The 19,350-nt window shown below is 34.2% G+C and overlaps 2 protein-coding genes across 4 annotated transcripts in view; both read left to right on the top strand.

Moving 5' to 3' along the window:
- LOC131479624 (jerky protein homolog) overlaps positions 1-19,350 on the top strand; it is a 151,164-nt gene that overhangs the window by 69,754 nt on the left and 62,060 nt on the right. The window lies entirely within an intron of this gene.
- The window catches only part of ZNF292 (zinc finger protein 292), an 82,375-nt gene that overhangs the window by 44,387 nt on the left and 18,638 nt on the right, over positions 1-19,350 (top strand). The window contains exons 5-6 of one of the 3 annotated variants that reach the window (XM_004580404.3): positions 1,807-1,942; positions 15,931-16,133. In XM_004580404.3, coding sequence (XP_004580461.2) covers positions 1,807-1,942; positions 15,931-16,133 — 339 coding nt within the window. Of the gene's footprint in view, positions 1-1,806; positions 1,943-6,073; positions 6,196-15,930; positions 16,134-19,350 lie in introns of those variants that run through there. The other 2 variants (XM_058660965.1, XM_058660960.1) reach the window with 2 other exon arrangements.

The raw sequence follows: 19,350 nt of genomic DNA, 5'->3' as shown, positions 1-19,350 counted from the left end.
ATATGCTTTCTAAAAATTTAACATTTTTTAATTTAATCCAGATGAAAACTTTATGGGGATAAGTATATTTCTCTATTTTAAAGGTGAGGAAACTGAGGCTCATGTTCTAAAATATGTATCTACTCAGACTTAAATACAGCTAATATAATACAGTGGTTATTTAAACCAGTGTTTTTGTATCCCAAAGCCCATACTTCTTCTCCTCTATCTGAAAATACATGCCTAGTCTTTCTTACTTAGTACAGTATGACACAGTTTTGCACATGGTTGTTTTGGAATATCTTTAAGAATATTAAATTATATTTCAAGCACTAGATTATGCTGTATATGTAATCGCTTCAAGTGGATATTGGTTAGTTGAGATAAATATGTTCAAGCTAGATAGTTTCAAAAAGTATAATTAGCTTTCTTTCTTGTTTCTCGAAATATCAGAGTTCTTAGTATCAGAATTCTTAGAATATCTCTCAGCTTTAGTTATTCTAAAATGTATAAATTAAAGATGGTTAGTGTTAAATTTTAGACCAATAGAAATAATCTATAGTTAGAGTAGTCGGTATTCCTGTTTTAATAGTAAACATTAAAATTCATATCAAATTTAAGGTGCTTGAAGGCAGAATTCCTGTCTATTTAATCCATAGGATTCCATGTAGTGTCTTACATACAACAGATATCTAATAAATGTTTGTGGAAATGAAAGTGTCTTGTCCTGTTTGTCACATTGCACTAACTTTTTAATCAGTTTCTCCTTCAGCATGTCAGTAACTTGTGTCTTAATTTTTTTCTCCGCATGTGTTTAAGTAATTAGCCAAGAAATTTTCATTGTTGAACATTCAGATACACTTAATCATAGAATTAGATGTTTTTTATGCAGAAATATACTACTGTACTCATTATGCTATTGATTTTGCTTGCTTAAGATTAACTTTTAAAACACCATGTTTGACATAGAAGCACTTCATTAATACTTTTTAATGCATATTAATCAGAAGGAATTAATTCCTTAAACTCTTCTATATTCAGCTTCTTCTTACAGAAAATATTTTAAAGCATTTGAATTTTGCACTGGGATGATTCTTAGAATTTTGTTTTGTTTTGTTTAAATATAGCTTGAAGCATTCCCAGGATATTTTGTTCCCATTTTTGAGCTTGCCTGGAAGTTATCTTAAGTGCGTTTGTGTTATTCTCCTTGGGCTTTAACTATTTAAACATTCTTTACCCCACAAAAGGTACTCTCTTCCCCAGTATTTTGTGCATAGACTTTATCAGTAAGCATTTTCTGACTTGGTGTTTTGTGGATTGAAGAACATGCCATTTGCATGAACACTTGGAGACAACTAGTAAGCAAGGTTCAAAATGATCTTTAATGTAAAGCTGTCAAAGCTCACTAATAATTTTCTTTTTATAGTTTCCTTTTATTGGAGTAGGTAAGGTACCATTTAGGCCATGGTATTGATCTTTTTATTAATGATAGGAAGTAGCACAAGATATAAAATGGGTAAGGTCTTTTATACTTATGTGTATTCTGGTACCTTTCCTATAAAATAACTTTACTCTTGAATTAGATTTTTGAGCATAAAGATAATAACATGGAGTTATTTCTATAAATATGTTATAGTTATTTAAGAGTTACAATTGATTCTTGAGGTTTATCTTTAAATATCAGAAGTAAAGGAATTCAGCGCTTTGCAATATGTGGCATAAAATTTTAAGTATTATTTTTCAAAAGTTTAGTTTTATATTAAAAGGCTGATACGCTTGCTTTTAAAATCTGTTGTAATTCTTTGGATGTTTATTTAATATTTATAGGTAGCTCATGAAAAGCTGATGGAGAATGGCAGCTGTGAATTGCATTTTTTAGCTACTCTAGCTCAAGAAACTGGGGTGTGGAAAAACCCGGTACTGTGCACTATTCTTTCCCAGGAACCATTGGATAAGGATAAAGGTAAATTTTCAAGAGAGAGAGAAAAAAAAAACAGTCATGAGATTAGAAAAAATAAGCACTTAAAGTTGTTTTGATAACAGTTCATCTCAAGGTACTAAAAGAAGGACCACGTTACTAAATTTCATCTGAAGTACTTGAGGCCCTTTTTATTTTATTGGGGGTCGGGGTGGGAGTGGATTTGTAGGATTATTGAACGTTATAGAAACTGGAATTTTTCTCCCAACTTTCTTTGAACAGAAAAATTTCTTCTGAAACATTCTGATGGTGGCAATCTAATATTTGTTAATTAACTTATGTGCATGGAAAACTAAAATAGGTTAAATGGTTTTCTCAAAAATAGAATGAGAAATCAGTGGTAGAACTTAATTCTGTGTCTCTAAAATCAGTTTTCGTTCTCAGTTTATTGCTTGATCTTTTATCTTCTTGTCTTGTTGTATGTGAGCTCAGGCAATAAAAATCTAAACAGGCAGGTAACCTGTTGGAAGTAGATCGCTAAATTATTAGTATATATAAAATAGTGTTCAGAGTTTGCAAATTATATGTAGCATGAATATAATAATTATATTCTGGGTACTTTCCTTGAAATTATTTAGGAAAAATATACTCATCATTCACCCTGATCTTTCCCGTGGTATTTATGTGAAGAAATAAAATTTTTTAAGTATTTCGCAATATAACAATGGGGAAAAAGACATTTTTATCACTCTGAGCTTCATCACTGACTGCTGCTTTTCTTGTTGACAGATGGAAAAAGCTAGGTAATTTCACTATATGAGAGCAAGTAACAAAGTTCATAAGAACTAAAAATTCCCTTGCTTTTGGACACTGGTATTTTCAAGGAGCCTTCTAGCCAGTCTCCAGAATTCTCCTCAGGCTGGTTGTTTCTTTCTACATTCTCTATTCTTTTCTACAAACTTTTCTGATATTTCTAACAGTGTTAATCTGTCCTTAGTTTTCACAAGTATTTTTAGTATCTGCTTCCTTCACGGATATCCGTTGGTTAGCTATAGTAATCTCAAGACTTAAAAAAGATTTGGAAGATAGCTTCTCATTATTTAAAATAATAGATTAAAAATTGAAAGTGTTAGATTCTTTAGCACGTTAGCAATATTTCTGATTTACACCAGTATATTTTTATTATCAAATTATAATCTTCTCTGGCTTAGAAGTACTTGATGTGATATATTCATATTATCAAATGGTATATAATTCAGAGGTGGGGAAGTGCTTTTTATATGCTTGGATTCATTTAGTCTTCATAATGTTTCTGTGATAAAGGTAGGATCTTCATTGTCCCTGTTTTATACATGAGAAAATGGAGGTTCCAGTTAATCATTACATTTCTGGGGATGAGAGACAGAATCGGAAATTAGGCTAAACTCACAAATCATGTTAGCTAAAGCATGGAAAACTATCCTTTACCTTATCAGAGACTTAAAAGTGTTATTAAAAAAAAAAAAAGAAAGAAAGAAAAGAAAACATGTGCTCAGTTCCCTTACTTGCTTGACTGTGTCTGACATTGAGCCTGTTAACAAATGTGTCTTCCCATCTCTCTGCTGTTTGTTTCTTGATTTTCGCCTAGCATAGCCGCTGAAATAGTTTGGACTGTGCAGCCAGGAGGAGTTTCTACAAAGCAGATGGATTGTAGGTAGCCAGACTATTACAGCTCATAAAACGAACAAGGAGGTGTTATATGATTGAGCGATTTTGCCGCCAAACTCTTTACTTGGCCCTCTGTTATTTAAAAGGACTGTCTGATTAGCAATTCCATAAATCAGAAGTATATGTTTATACACTGAAAAAGCTGAAGGGATTAACTTTTTGCACTAACACGCTAATTTTTATTTTTTATTTTAACAGTGCAAGGTTGTGTACTGTTTAGCTCTTACATTCCTTATCTAGCCCATTTGAATATACCTTACCCAAACTTACAGCAGTTCTGAAGAGAAAAGCAAGATCAAAGATAATAAATAGCATGTACTCATATGCTAGTTTATAATGAAGACTTTATAATTTTGAAGTAGTATTATGTTGGGCAATGTATAAATCTGCCTAGTCCTGAATTGTGTTAGTTCTCATTTTTTTAAGTTGGCCACAGGGGCTCTCTGAAACTCGGCTAACCCTAGACATGCTCTTTGACTTCGATGGGCAAGGGAAAACAGAATTCAAAATTTAAAATGCTATTTCACTTGAAAGTTTTAGTATCCTAGAATTAGTATTGCTCCTGACTAAGCCAATTTAAGTCACGTAGATAGTTTTGAGTGTCATAGAAACTTCAGCCATGCTTTCATATTACTTCTGCCCTTATTCATAATCTCTGTATTAGAAAATCACTTAATGTTGACTATTTTAATATACTTTTAACTCACTAATAAATAAAATCAGTAGAGAAAGGGTTACTGTAGTGAAATCCATTTTTACCATGCTGTTAAGAAATCTTCATTGTGAAAATCACATTCACCATTCGTGCAATTTCCATTTGCCTAGATCTAGTGCTATCCTTACAGAAATGCAAACTGTAAATCCATGTTTTACTCTAACAATGGACATCTTGAAAAGACCACCATGTCTGTACTTAGTTGTGTTTTTTTCCCCTGTGGATTATAAGTCTTCCTAGTGTGGCATGACTTTAAAATAAGATTGGTTAGAGAAGTGATACCCTTACTACTTTCATCCGAACAATTTATACTTCAAGTAATATGACAAAAGATAACTACCACTTTGGAAAGCTATTTCTTTCTTGAAACTCAGTGAGGTTATTAAAAGTTGCACACACCTACTACATAGCTTTTATTTATTTTTTTTAAATATTTATTTTATTACAAAGTCAGATATACAGAGAAGAGGAGAGACAGAGAGGAAGATCTTCTGTTCGATGATTCACTCCCTAAGTGAGCTGCAACGGCTGGTGCTGCACCGATCCGAAGCCGGGAACCAGGAACCTCTTCCGGGTCTCCCATGCGGTGCAGGGTCCCAAAGCATTGGGCCATCCTCGACTGCTTTCCCAGGCCAGAAGCAGGGAGCTGGATGGAAAGCTGGGCCACCGGGATTAGAACCGGCGCCCATATGGGATCCCGGGGTGTTTAAGGTGAGGACTTTTAGCCGCTAGGCCACGCCACCGAGCCCCTACTACATAACTTTTAAATATCGACTGCTTTTAAATTTGTATTTTCCGTGTGTGTGTGTGTGTGTGTGTGTGTGTGAATGCAATTAATCTTGTTAGGAAGGCAGAGTTATAGAGAAGAAGAGACAGGGAGCTCCATCCACTGGCTCACTCCCCAAATGGCCACAAAAGCTTAGCTGAACCAGGTGAGCTTCATAAGGTCTGCCACATGGATGTGTGGGCCTAAAGGTTTGGTCCATCCTCCACTGCTCTCCCAGGCCATAATCAGGGAGCTAGATCAAAAGTGGAGCAGCTGGAACTAGAACTGGTGGCCATATGGGATACTGGTGCTGCAGGGTTAGGCTTAACTCACTTAGCTACCATGCCAACCCCAATGTAGGGTTTTATACTTTTGTTAGTATAATTTTTTCTGTTAATTTGCTATGTCTGACTCATTCTGTTTCCTTAACTTGTAAAGATCCTTCTGAATCACAATTTTGTTTTCCTTAGCTTCTCATTGGTTGACCTTACTAGCATATTCCTAGAAATCCAGATCCTTTTGATCATAAGTGTGAAACAGTTGTATCCAGAAATGGAATCTTTGGGGTTCTTACAGCAGATTTCTTTATTGTGCTCAGTTCTTTTGTCCATACTCTTTATCATTGTTTGATCAGATATACATTGTCTGCCTCACAATTCTGTTTGTCTTCTGTGAAGATGCTATGAAAAACATAGCAAATGTTTGGTTCGATTCCTCTTAACATAAAAATGATCTAGTACTGAGGTTAGTTTGACTGACTTTATTATTTTTTAAAACACTTGTTTTAGAATAGGTTTAGATTTACAGAAAAAAAATTGAGAAATTACCATATACCTCATACTCAATTTCCATTATTATTAACATAATCCATTAGTATGCTATGTTTGTCACCGTTAATAAACCAGTAGTTTTACTTTGTATTAACTAGAGTCCATACTTTATTCAGGTTTCCTTACTTTTTACCTAATGTCCTTTTTCTGTTCCAGGAGCCATCCAGGATACCACATTACATTTAGTCGTCATGTCTCCTTAGGCTCCTCTTGGCTGTGACAGTTTTTCAGACTTTCCTTGTTTTTGATGACCTTGACAGTTTTGAGACGTACTGGTCAGGTATTTTGTAGAATATCCCTGATTTGGGATTTTTCTGATGTTATTCTGTTGATTAGACTGGGATTATGGGTATTGGGAGGAACATCACGGAAGTAAAATGCCATTCTCATCATTTCATACAAGGGGTGTATATTATCAACATGACTTGCTATTGATATGAACTTTGATCACCTAGCTGAGGTGTAGTGCCCTCTTTTCTCCTCTGCAGACTTGTTTTTTCCCAGTATATCTATACTCTCCTTGATAAAATAAGTTATAATATTCAGATCAAAGAGACAGAAAGTTAGATTCTACTTCATTTGAGGGAGCAGTGTCTACATCAATTATTTGGAATTTTATATAGATTTATCTTTTCGCTATTTACTCATTTATTTAATAATTTATATTAATAAAGATTCACGAGTGGTTTTTTAAAGATTTATTTATTTATTTTATTGGAAAGTCAGATATACTGAGTGGAAGCTCTTTTGTCTGTTGATTCACTCCCCAAGTGGCCACAACAGCCGGAGCCAAGCCTACCCCAAAGCCAGGAGCCAGGAGCTTCTTTCGGGGCTCCCACGTGGGTACAGGGTCCCAAAGCTTTGGGCTGTTCTCAACTGCTTTCCCAGGCCACAAATGGTGCTAGATGGGAAGTGGAGCTGCTGGGATTAGTACCAGTACCCATATGGGGTTCTGGTGCATGTAAGGCAAGGACTTTAACCATTAGGCTACTGTGCTGGGCCCCATGAGTAGTTTGATCATAGTCTGATTCTGCTCTGTTTTCTTACTCAGATCATTCTAGCTTTGGCTGTTGTGAGCTCTTTCAGTTAACTCTTGATCCAACTTTCAAATTATTTTTTTTTTATTTTTCTGTTGCTTGAAATATAGAGATACATAGACATGCAGGCAGCTATAAAAACATTTTACATCCTCTGGTTCTCTCCCTAAATGTCTACAACAGCCAGGGTTAGTCCAGGCTTAAACTGGGTTCCTCTGACTCGATCTTTTTCCAGGGTGGCTGACAGGCTCCCAGCTATTTACGCCATCATCTGTTTTGTGGGGTGCACATTAGCAGAAAGCTGGACTTGGAAGTAGAGTTGTGGCTTAACACCAGGTGTGCAATATGGCATATGGGCATTTCAGATGACTTACTAAGTGCTATATAAACTCTTCCAATTTTCCTGAGTTGCCTTGATGTAATCTTCTCATAATGGAACTTGGTTTTTATTTGAGCACATCCTTGCTTTTCTGGCACTACTAGATGCTCCAGACGTTTTTTATTATCTTGTACATTTCATTTTGTTAAATAGTGGTGTTAGAAAGCAAGGCATGGTCACTGGTGTATTATTGCTGCTAGGACCTCTGATTGCAGAGTAGGAAAATATATGTTATAAACTAACGTTTGTTGTGTATACTTGGATCTACAGTTATTTCTATATGTATATATTATATCTGTTTTAAACTGAGTTTGTTCTGATGTCTCTGTCACTGTCCATTACCACAGAGGCCATTCTAGCCTCCTCCCCTTGCTTATTTGTGACCTAAGTCAACAGAATGGTACACAGTTGAAACCATACAGTGTGTAGACCTTTCAGAATTGTCTTCTCCCACCGTTGACCATTTGTCGAGCTAATCAGACCTAGTGTGCCTGTATGTGGTTTCATATTCACTTGAGCTATGAATGGTAATTCCTGTTGTACCACCCTCACTTTGGTATTATTGTTTTTTGAATTTTAACCATACCAATAGATATGTAGTGATACACGTCACATTTCTGTAATAGCATCAGGCTATATTTCCATGCATATTTTGCCATCTGCAGTCTTCAGTGAAGTACCTGTTTAGATCATTAACCTGTTGTTTAGTTGTTTTCTGTTGTTTAACCATAGTTTGTGCATTTTAGATACAAGTTCTTTATCAAATATGTGTGTAGCAAATTGTATTTAGCATATTTGTTTTACTTGTGGCTTCTTGTAACAGTGGCTAAGGAGTGGAAGTTTTGCAGTTTAATGAAGTTTACTATATCATTTTTTTTCTTTCTTGGAATATACTTTTGTTGTTCTATCTGAAATTCATCACCAGAACCAGTGCCATGTACAGTTTTTTCCTGGAGAGTTTAGTTTCACAGTTTACATTTGGTTCTGTAATCCATTTTGAGATAATCTGTGATAAGCAGAACCTAATTTATTTTAGTGTACCTGTCTTGATTCTTACTAGTTACTTTAGCCTTTCTCTGAACATTCACAAGCCATCATTTCATTATAATTAGTCTTAAGAGTCTTATCTAGAATCATATCTTGTCCTCTTTCTACAGTTTTACAAAATGTGCCATTATTGTCATTTTGAAAATTTTATTTTTCCATCTGATTCTCCTTAGTCTGTTACTGTTTTATTCTGTTAAATCCCAGGAAAGTTACCAGGGCCATCATCAGAGTAGAAGACATCTCCATTTCTCTGACATTGTATGCTACACGTAGTGAAGCCAAAGCACCAGGCCTTTCTCAAGGAATGTCTCGCGTTCTTCAGTTTTACTGTTCTCAGCAGTTTTGATTAGCTAGGTTTTGTCTTTGGGTTTAACTTTACTTAGATTTTGCATGAATTATTGCCACATTTCGGACATTCGAAGTATGTTTTTAGTCTGGCCTACTTTTCCTTCTTTTATCTATATGCCATCATAAAATCTGAAACTCTGAAGAAGAAAGCTCTTTTATGAATTTTTTAGGCACTTTCCCCTCTGCCTTAATACTGATGTACTTTACAATTGCATAAATCACATTTTTATAGACTTGCTAATTCTTTCATGAATTTTGTGCCCTGTAGTTTACCCCCACCCATTGGAACCCTTTGTTTTTGAAAACACTAAATTTTCCCATGTTACGTAAATCATTCTGAATTTTGTGGGGCAGCAGGCATTTATTTCAGTAAGAAATTTTGCATTTGAAAGTGGACATGGGATAATTGCTGTCTTAGGTAAATACTCATTTACATAAAAGTTATTTTAAAGAGAGAAGAGGTATGAAGAGAGAACTAGTAATTAATTAATACTGCTTAAATAGGAGGTGACCAGTTCTGATTACATGGAGCTCCGTTTTTCTTTCAGGTATCAAACCTATAATTCTTTCTCACTATTGATACTTTTTGTATGTTTCTTGTGTGTGTGTCTTTGCTTGTCTGTCTAGAGAGTTCTAAAAGGATAACAAAGGAACCTAGACTTAAACATAATTTCAATTTTTTTGTGGTAGTACATTTCTTATAAAAATGAACTGAAAAGTTTAGTACCTTGTGCATTATGTTTAAAACATAGCAATATAGTTTTCATAACCTGTTTCTTCTGGTTGTTCTTATTTTTAGAAAGTTTTTACTTTCTTCATCTCCTTCATTCCCCAAGTAACCTTGTAATTAAGTGTAACCCTTAGAATCTTGTGGCTTCTGGATTGAAGTAAGCTGATAGAACTTAATAGCAATGAACTTAGAAAAGTGTTTCTCCCTTATACATTAAGCCTCATGTATTTGGTTAATATTAATTACATCCTAGTAACTTTATAATTAACTATAAATGTATGACCCCAACTTTTACAAAGAATGATTTAAAATACACTTTGTTAAGCTAGGATTCATCTTTGGTTTAACTTCAGTTTTATTGTGCATGGATTATTACCAGATTCCTGATATTGACAGTGCGTTTTTGTCCATGGCTTACCTTCCTTTCTTTTATATATGCCATTGTAACATCTACAATATCCTTCTTGAAATATACTATTAATGAATATAAATTATTTTAATGGGTATATCCTAACATTGATAAATCTGTCATAATTTAAGTCTGAAATTCCTAATTAAATCTTTATACAAGAATTTTAGTGTCATTCCTAGCTAGACAGCTTATCTGCAATAGAACAATTTTTAAAAGATTTATTTATATGCATATTTGAGAAACTTTTAGAGAGAGAGAGATCTTCCATCCACTGGTTCTCTCTAAGAGCCCGGACATGGGTGCAGAGACCTGTGTACTGAAACCATAGATTGCTTTCCCAGGCACATTATCAGGGAGCTGTAACAGAGGTAGAGCAGCTGGACTTAAATCAGCACCTTTATGGCATGCCAGTATTAGAGACAGCTGATTAACCTGTTGCACCACACCACTGGCCGCTATGAAGACATAATTTTTAATCCTTACAGATCACATCACAGGTGTTAAAATCATTAAGTTTTATCATTAAGTTTAATAGAAATGCAAGGAAAAAGATTTAAGAAATACTGTGACCTTTGAAGTAGAAATTCCACTTTTCATAAATGTAACACTTTCTTCTCTAAACCAAGGGCAAGAGCTGGGATGAAGGTTAAATAATTTTTCACTGGTATATACCAGTTCTAAGCCCTTCCTACCTCAAAACCATTGAATTAGAAACTCCCAATGTGGGTCCTCAGCATTAAAGTTCAGCATAATTGTGTAATCAGAGTAAACAGTATTTTAGAGTTTGAAGTAATAATGTTTTTATTACATTTTTTAAGATTTATTTTTACTGGAAAGTCAAATATACAGAGAGGAGGAGAGACAGAGAGGAAGATCTCCTATCCGATGATTCACTCCCCTAGTGGCCGTAATGGCCGGAGCTGCGCCGATCCGAAGTCAGGAAGTTTTTCTGGGTCTCCCCTGCGGGTGCAGGGTCCCAAAGCATTGGGCTGTTCTCAGCTGCTTTCCCAGGCCACAAGCAGGGAGCTGGATGGGAAGCTCGGCCGGGATTAGAACCAGCACCCGTAGGGGATTCTGCTGCTTGCAAGCCTAGGACTTTAGCTACTAGGCTACTACACTGGGCCCTAAAATTCTGAATTTAAATTTTCCAACAGTGCTTAATTTTAATAAGAAAAACTTGTTATATTAGCCATTTTTAAGTGTGTAGTTCAGTAGTGTTAGATATATTCAGTTGTTGCTAAACAGAACTCTAGAACTTTTTCATCTTGAAACCTAAAATTTTCTAGGAACTGAAGAACTTCTCTTTGCTTCTACACTCAAGCAGCCAATATTTTCTCTTTGTTTTTGTCACCTTTATTCTGATGCCTTTAGATAGCTTGTATAAATGGAAATGATTTTTAAGGAAATTTGAAAGGCAGTGAGTAGCAAAGAGAGATTGGATTTATGGTAGTTCAATTTTTTATTTCTGAGGAACTTTTGTACTATTTTCACAGAGATACTATTTTATAATTCCATTAACAGTGCACAAAAGTTGTGCTTTCTACACATCTCCACCAATATTTTATGGCTTTTAGTAATCATACTAATGGGTGTGTAATGGTATCTCACTGTCATTTTGATTTGCAATTCTCTAGTGATTTGTGATGTTTTGTATAATGTTGACTGTTTCTTGTCTTTTGAGAAATATCTTTCAAAGTTTTTGCCCATTTCTAAAATCTGAGCATTTGACTTTTTGTGTCTTGAGTTGTAGATGTTCCTTTCCTAGTGTGTGATTTGCATGTATTTTCCTCTCATTCCGTAAGTTGCTGTTTTATTCTGTTATGCTCTTGGATGCATTAAGGTTTTCAAGTTGATGAGGTCTCATTTGTCTATTTGTGCATTTGTTCCCTGTATTTTTGGTGTCATAACAAAGATGTTATTGTCAAGTCTATTATCATGAAGCTTTTCTCTTAGTAATCTTAGGGTTGGGTCTCTGATCCAATTTGAGTTAATTTTTGTATATGGAACAGGATAGGGTCTCATTTCACTTAGTTACATGGAGATACTCTTCAGCAAGACGTGCTGCAGAAACTATTTTTCCCCATTTGGCCTACTTGTTAAGCATGATGTATGTTAGGGTTTATTTCTGGACTTGCTTCTATTACAATGATATATGTATTTGTCTTTATGCCAATATCATATTTTTTATTACTCTAGTTTTCTAGTGTATTTTGTTATTAGGAGGCATGAATTTTTTGACTTTGTTATTCTTTGTTAAAATGAACTGGGGAACTCAGGGCCTTTGAAATTCTGGATAAATTTTAGGATGAGTATTTCTGCTTTTGCACATATTATTATTGCTGTTTTGGTAGGAAATGTATTAAGTATGGATTGCTTTGTGTAGGATGGACTTATTACACAGAATGTCTATTTTTGTCTTTTTTTTTTTTAAGATTTATTCGTTTTTTACTTGAGAGGAGGAGAGAGAGAGAGAGATTTTCCATCCATTGTTCCACTCCCTAAATGGCCTCACCGGCCAGAGCAAGCCAATCCAAAGCCAGGTCTCCCACATAATTAGGTCCTAACACCTTGAGCCGTCCTCTACTGCTTTCCTAATCCACAAGCAGGGAGCTGGATCAGAAATAGAGCAGCGAAGAGTGGAAGCAGCATCCACTTGGGATACAGAGAATGAGCTTGTTGAGTCACCTCAGCACCCCCTCTGCTTTCATTTAAAGCAAGGTTTTGTTGTCTTCAGTGTGCCAGACCTTTACCACTATAGCCAGATTCATTCCTAAGTATTTTTATGATGCCATTATAAATGTATTTGTTTTCTTCTTAGATTTTGTATTGTCAGTATTTAGAAATAAAGTTTATATTTATAAAGTTCTATATCCTACAACTTTGCTGAATTTGTTAATTAATCTAGCAGTTTTTAAGTGAATCTCTAGGATGTGCTATGTAAGAGATCATGTAATCTGCTACAACATGAGTTTACTTTTGGCTTTTTCATTTGGATGACTTATTTCTTGCCTAACTGCTGAATTATTTTTAAGACAATACAAATTATATCATTGAAAGAAAGAAATAATGGACCTCTAGATAGTCCATTTGATAAATTTGGAATTTGCCTTTTGAAAGTGAGGGAAAGTGCTAGAGGGGTTTGTTTTTTGTTTGCTTGCTTGCTTTTATTTTCTTAAACAGAAACGACTATCAGATATGTGCTTTATGAACAAAGCACATTGGTTCCAAGTGGACAAGTCATAGAGGCAGTAAGAATAGATGGAGAGGAGTAGCATACTGATTAATGATTTGGGATGATGGGATTAGGAATAGTGTTAGTAAGTGGAAATGAAAAAAATGAATGAAACTGAGTGTGTAGGTGTTAGAAATGACTGAACTAGATGATTCATTGGATGTGGGTGATGTGTGCATGGGGTAGTGTTTTTAAGGCTGATTTAGTTTCTGTCTTGAGAACTGAGTAGAGAGAAATGTGGAGAACTCAGACAAGTTATAGAACTGGATCAGAAATGGAGAAGCTAGGATGCAGATATCCCTAGGGAGTGTTGGCATCACAACTGAGCCTCAACACTGACCCACAATATTTTCTAATACTGTATCAGTGCCATTTTATGAGACAAAGGCTATTTTTTTAACTTAAATTGTCCTAGTTGTAAACCATTCATTACATTGCCATCTAGTTCTCTTGATGGTTCAAATGTGATAAAACCTGCTTTTTTTTTTTGTTGAAGTCTGTAAATACGCAATACATAAAAAGGCTACATGTGAATCTAAGTTTGAGTATGTTACACTTGGGTGGGGTTAAAGTGAAAAAATAAACTGGGAACTAAAATTTGATGGATAGTAGTAATAGTAATGAAAGATAGTAATGATGATAAAATGTTTTCCTTAAGTGTGGTAAGCAGTAAAACAGGCAGTCATTACAATATTGCAACTATCAGGAAAACATTTCCTTCATGGGAAAGAGTATAGAAATGTGCACAAGAGTAGGAAAAAGAAATGCAGTGGAGGAGAAAAAGAAAGGAAAGTGTGCAAAGAAGTGAGTTACAGTGACAGTGAACTAAATAGTAAAGTCTACTTATGATTCATTTTAATCATGTTTTCCTTTCAAGGCTAATGCTAATTCACACTTCTTTATTACCACAAAGTACTATTTTAAATAGAAACAGACATAGAAGTCAAATATGAGCATACATTTTTCTGGCCCCACATTGCATAAAACTAGACGTCAGAAAATCTATTCCAGTCCTCTTTGTGTCATTAACTGGCTGTGTGATTCTAAGAAGCCACTTGCCTTCTGTGAGCCTCAGTTTACTCATCTGTCAAATGATGGAGATGGACAAAATAATTATAAATCCCTTTTGCTCTATTCTGTATTTGAGATTCATTTTGCCACATTTTGAAAAACAGTTTTTGAAAGTTTAATATTAATGTGTATTGTTTTACATACGTTTTGGTACAGAAATTATTTTACACATTTTGTTATTCTAACTTACATATTGCTTTCTGAGATTTTTAGGGACTATGTGAGGCTGACCTATTATAAATAAATACCATTAGTTTTATTGTATCTTTATCACCTTTAAGTTACTTCTTTGCTATGCTCTTTGGAGTCTAATTATGATTTTTTGTTAAATATTTAGTTTCCCATAATTTATATTTCCAGTGTTTCCTTTTGGGAAAATGATTTATTAAGAGACAATCAGCTTTTTAATTTTTTGAGACAGTCAATGTTTATAACCGAAAACAGCGTTGTAGGAAAATGACTTTGGTTTTCTCAAGTCTTTCAGAAAACCTCACAGACCATTGCTTTTACAATAAGCAAAACTTTGAAAATGTATTTGTAATAGAATTGTCTTAATAGAATTCTGTGATATAAAAATAAACTGCCATTTATCTCAGGAAGGCATATATCAGAGGCATCAAAATTGACACATTTGGTTTTATTTATATCTGTTCAGTCTTTACAGTTTTGATTTATTCTAATTTTTAGAGTAGAGGGTAGCAAGAAGAGGTTTAGACTTCAGGGCAAAGATGAAATCTGGTGTCTTGTGTTCTGTCATTTATGTATTGATAGTTTTAACATTGAGAAGTCAGAGTGGAGTACAGTTATATATATTAAAAAATAGATATGAGAAGGAAACAAACTACCCAGTAAACTGCATTAGTTGTATTTTCCAGTCTATTCACAAGCAGAGAAATTGTAATTTATTTATAGGAACATTTCAGGATAACTTTCATCAAGTAAATGTTCAAGCATGATTTTCTTTCTGGTAAAGAAAACTTCAGGAAGAATTAACTCACTGTTTGTTAGAACAAATCCTCAATTGTAAATACAAAATAATAAATTATTATTTGTAGATGACCAAAAAGACACTAGGAAATTCAAAAGTTAAGAGAGTAGAAATTTACCACATATTAAGCTCATATTGAAGTTTACTGATTGAAGTTTTAAAAATAATACAAACTCAGGGAAGTTTTAAATTTTGCTTTGGCAGATTTTTCTACTTTGTAATTTTGTAGAGATTTTGTTATATCTATTTTCTTCCAAAACATCTATTTTTAAAATGTAGACTGCACATTGTAAAATAAAAACGTTGACTAAATAGATTTAAATAAACCATCTAATCTAAAACATCTATTTTTTAATGTAGACTGCACATTGTAAAATAAAAAGTAATATCAATATTAAATGAAATATTAGTTGAATTTCTTCTTTTAGAATATCGAAGTATCCTTGTGTGATTGCTAGTGTAACACCCAAACATTACACATTATATGGATGCTATGAATTTGATAATAAAAACACTATTAGGATTTAAGCCATTAAAGAATTTATTCAGCTTATTCTAAATGTTACTATAAGGGATAAAAATAGTTAATGCAACTTAATTCCTCTGCTTACAAGGCAAGTATTTTGGTGACAGTTTCACTGGCAGTAGGAAAAAATTGAGGAAAAGAAAATACTATTTCCTGTATCTAAAAAGAATAGTCTTGATAAGTGTTTGTATTGCTAATGAATTGTTACAAAATGTTAATAATTTATTATGTCTTGTTTTTTAAAGCGAATGAATTTTTAGCTTTTGAGGGTCCCATCTTGCTGGATATGAGAATTAAACATCTAATCAAAACAAATCAGTTAAGTCAAGCAACTGCTCTAGCAAAGCTGTGTTCTGACCATCCAGAAATTGGTACAAAAGGTAGTTTTAAGCAAACTTACCTTGTCTGTCTTTGTACATCATCACCAAATGAAAAATTAATTGAAGAGGTGAGTACCTGTTTTTTTCCTTCATAATTACTTTGAAAAATATAGAAGTTGGTTTTTCGTGAGATTGGAATGTCTGATTTCCATTAACTTTAGTTAATGAAATGGACCATTTTGTCCATCCTACATTTTCCATATTCCTCTGGATAGTCTTCTGATAACTTGATTTTAAGCAGCTTTCAGAATTATATATAAATTGACTTGACCTGTTTTCTATTTTAAATGATGTGGGTTTTAAATGGTTTAACAAAATGTGGTGGAAATAAATGGTGATGGCTTGCTGTTTAGTGGTGTGTAGATCTTTTTTAAAGACTAACTTTAGTAATAGACAAAATATTCCTAGAAAATTATATAGAATTTTTCTCTGTAGAATGTATATAAGAATAATCCTCTGTATAAAAATGTATTGTTTTTAGTACTTTTATTTGCATGTTTAATATGAAACTTTATTTGCAAAACACTCTACTTTTGCTTCTGATTTGGCAGAAAAAAGTATTTGTACATTTTTGTGTTTTATGACTACAAAATTGGAGAGTTTGGGTCAAAATGGGGTTTTTGCAATTTTGGAGATCCCACAATTTCAAAGTGAAGTTAGAGACAAAAAAATTAGAAGTTATTCATGTATAGCAACTTGATTTTAAAGAATTCAAATAGAAGAAACTAATTTGTGTACTAAATATTTGCAACTGACTTATATGTGTAATGTGCATTTGTTGACACTAGAGCAATGGGAAAGGAGAACAGGACTGTAAAACAGATGTAAGCATATGTGAAGGGAAAGGCAGAGATATGACACAAAGGACTCAGAGCGTGCGTGGTTCTCTGAATAGAGAGAGACAATAAAAGTCTTATACAGAAAGCTGAATGCCCACATAAGGATGCAGATTGTAAATGTATGATGTTGTGCCAACATAGAAATAAACCAGTGATATAGTTGGGATATTTAGAATCCTGAGAAGAAATATGTCAGGCAGTTTCCAGCCTGAAATACTTTATACCATTAGTTGAGACACTGACTAATCTATGGAATTTTTTAATTGCTGTTGACAGTTGACTTTTTTAATTGCTAAACAAGGGTAAAATAAAAGGCTGAAGTTTTCTTGTTCACAATAACTAGATGAACTAATTGGCAAATGTGTAATATTTCTTGTAGTAAGCTTAGAAATAATTGACATTTTTATTAAGTGGTGGGTGCTTTGTTGGTGTGGAAGGTTGAATTATGTAAGCACATAGGATGTGTTCTAAAGAAGCAAACTTTTTAGTAAGAAGCTGTAAGAGTTGGGTTTTCAGTAGCCTAAAGTGCTTTGTGGTTTAGTTATAGAGTTAAGTAGCAATAGTCTAGCCAGCCAGCTCTGGAAGACTTCAGGAAAATTTTTTTTGAGAACCCTGGTTGACTCAAGTGTCATATGAAATAAGTTCTGTTCCTGTTTATCAGATGAAATGAAGACTATGTATTTTTTTAGTCAGGTTTCATTAAGATCTGTGTATATTCTGTCCCAATGGTTAAAAATAATAATAATAAATTACAAGGCACAATACAGGTTCCTTGCCAAGAAGTCATTGTTTTGCTTAGAGATTGTATTTGGTTACTGTTCTGTTTCTGTAACATTTTAGAAACTTCCTTCATTGTTTCCTGTGAGGTGGGATTATCATCAAGGTCTGTTGTTTTCTGCCACAGAGAAAAGGCATTCAGGTCATTTACAGCCTTTGAACTGTTGTTACCTGCTTCAGAAGTGTGTTCTCATTCCTACACTCCCATAACTCCTTCATTTATTTTACTTTTGTTTAGTTGTTGTAAGAATTTGAGAGGTTTTTCTCATCTGTTCATGCAGGAGTAGGGAGCAGTTTTTGTACCAAAGACCATGTGGCTACTTATGGTATCATTTGTGAGCCATATAAAATTATCAACTTAAAAATTATCTTGCTATAGAGTTGATGAATTTGGAATCCCACCTACAATTACCAAATGATTTTCTGAGCAGAAGAGAACCTATAGTATAAATTCAGTTTGATGGAAATCGGAGCTCACTTTTAGATGACAGAGGAATGGAACTGGGAAAGGGAAGTATTTATTTAGATTCCCTGCGAAAGAAGGATATTTGGTCTTGATTCTGGTATTGGTAGTGAGGATGTAGTTTTCAGAACAGTTACTGCTGTTGGTTTTATTTTCAACTTAGAAATTCAGAAAATAGAACTTCTTATCCTTTCTGTAATCATCATTTCCCGATTTAGCACTCCCCTTGACACATAAGCTTTCTGTATATACATATATTTTTTTTTAAAGATTTATTCATTTTATTACAAAGTCAGATATACAGAGAGGAGGAGAGACAGAGAGGAAGATCTTCCATCCGATGATTCACTCCCCAAGTGAGCCGCAACGGGCCGATGCGCGCCGATCCGATGCCGGGAACCAGGAACCTCTTCCAGGTCTCCCACAAGGGTGCAGTGTCCCAAAGCTTTGGGCCGTCCTCGACTGCTTTCCCAGGCCACAGGCAGGGAGCTGGATGGGAAGTGGAGCTGCCGGGATTAGAACCGGTGCCCATATGGGATCCCGGGGCTTTCAAGGTGAGGACTTTAGCTGCTAGGCCACGCCACCGGGCCCATATACATATATTTTAATTTATGTATTCAGATTTTGAAATATTCTGGCTGCCATTCACTCACCATATCCACCCATTGCTGGCATTTTTTTATTATTCCATATGTCAGCCTCATTTTTTCTTCACTACATAGCCGTAGTATGGATTTGTACTTATCTTTAAGCAAACCAATGGCTCCTAGATTGTGGTCTGTACATGCATCCTTGCATCTTTATAGTGAGTGTGCTGGGAGGGAGTAATTTTTTGAAAGTGAAATTGATGAGTCATGAAAAGTATACATTTTAATTTGATTAATAGGGCCAAGCTATAATCAGATAAGATTATAGCAATTTATCCTCTCTAAAATGTTATATGATTTTAAAAAATAGTATATATATCTTATTGCTTTTACATTTTCTTAGTTATGATGAACTTTCCATTTAAGTTCTTTTCTATATGGAAAGCAGTAATATTTTGATAAGCAAATAAAATGTTCTTGAAACTTTCTGAAATGTAATTTCAGCCCATATGTTTTGAATGTACTGTTGATAACTGTTGATAATTGTACAGTTGATAACTGCACATAAAATACTATGTATTTTTGAATACTGGGATAGAGAGTAATATTATAACAAAGA

This window comes from Ochotona princeps, chromosome 1 (assembly GCF_030435755.1).
Source record: "Ochotona princeps isolate mOchPri1 chromosome 1, mOchPri1.hap1, whole genome shotgun sequence".
Taxonomy (NCBI): Eukaryota; Metazoa; Chordata; class Mammalia; order Lagomorpha; family Ochotonidae; genus Ochotona; species Ochotona princeps.
This window is presented reverse-complemented; position numbering and strand designations above follow the sequence as displayed.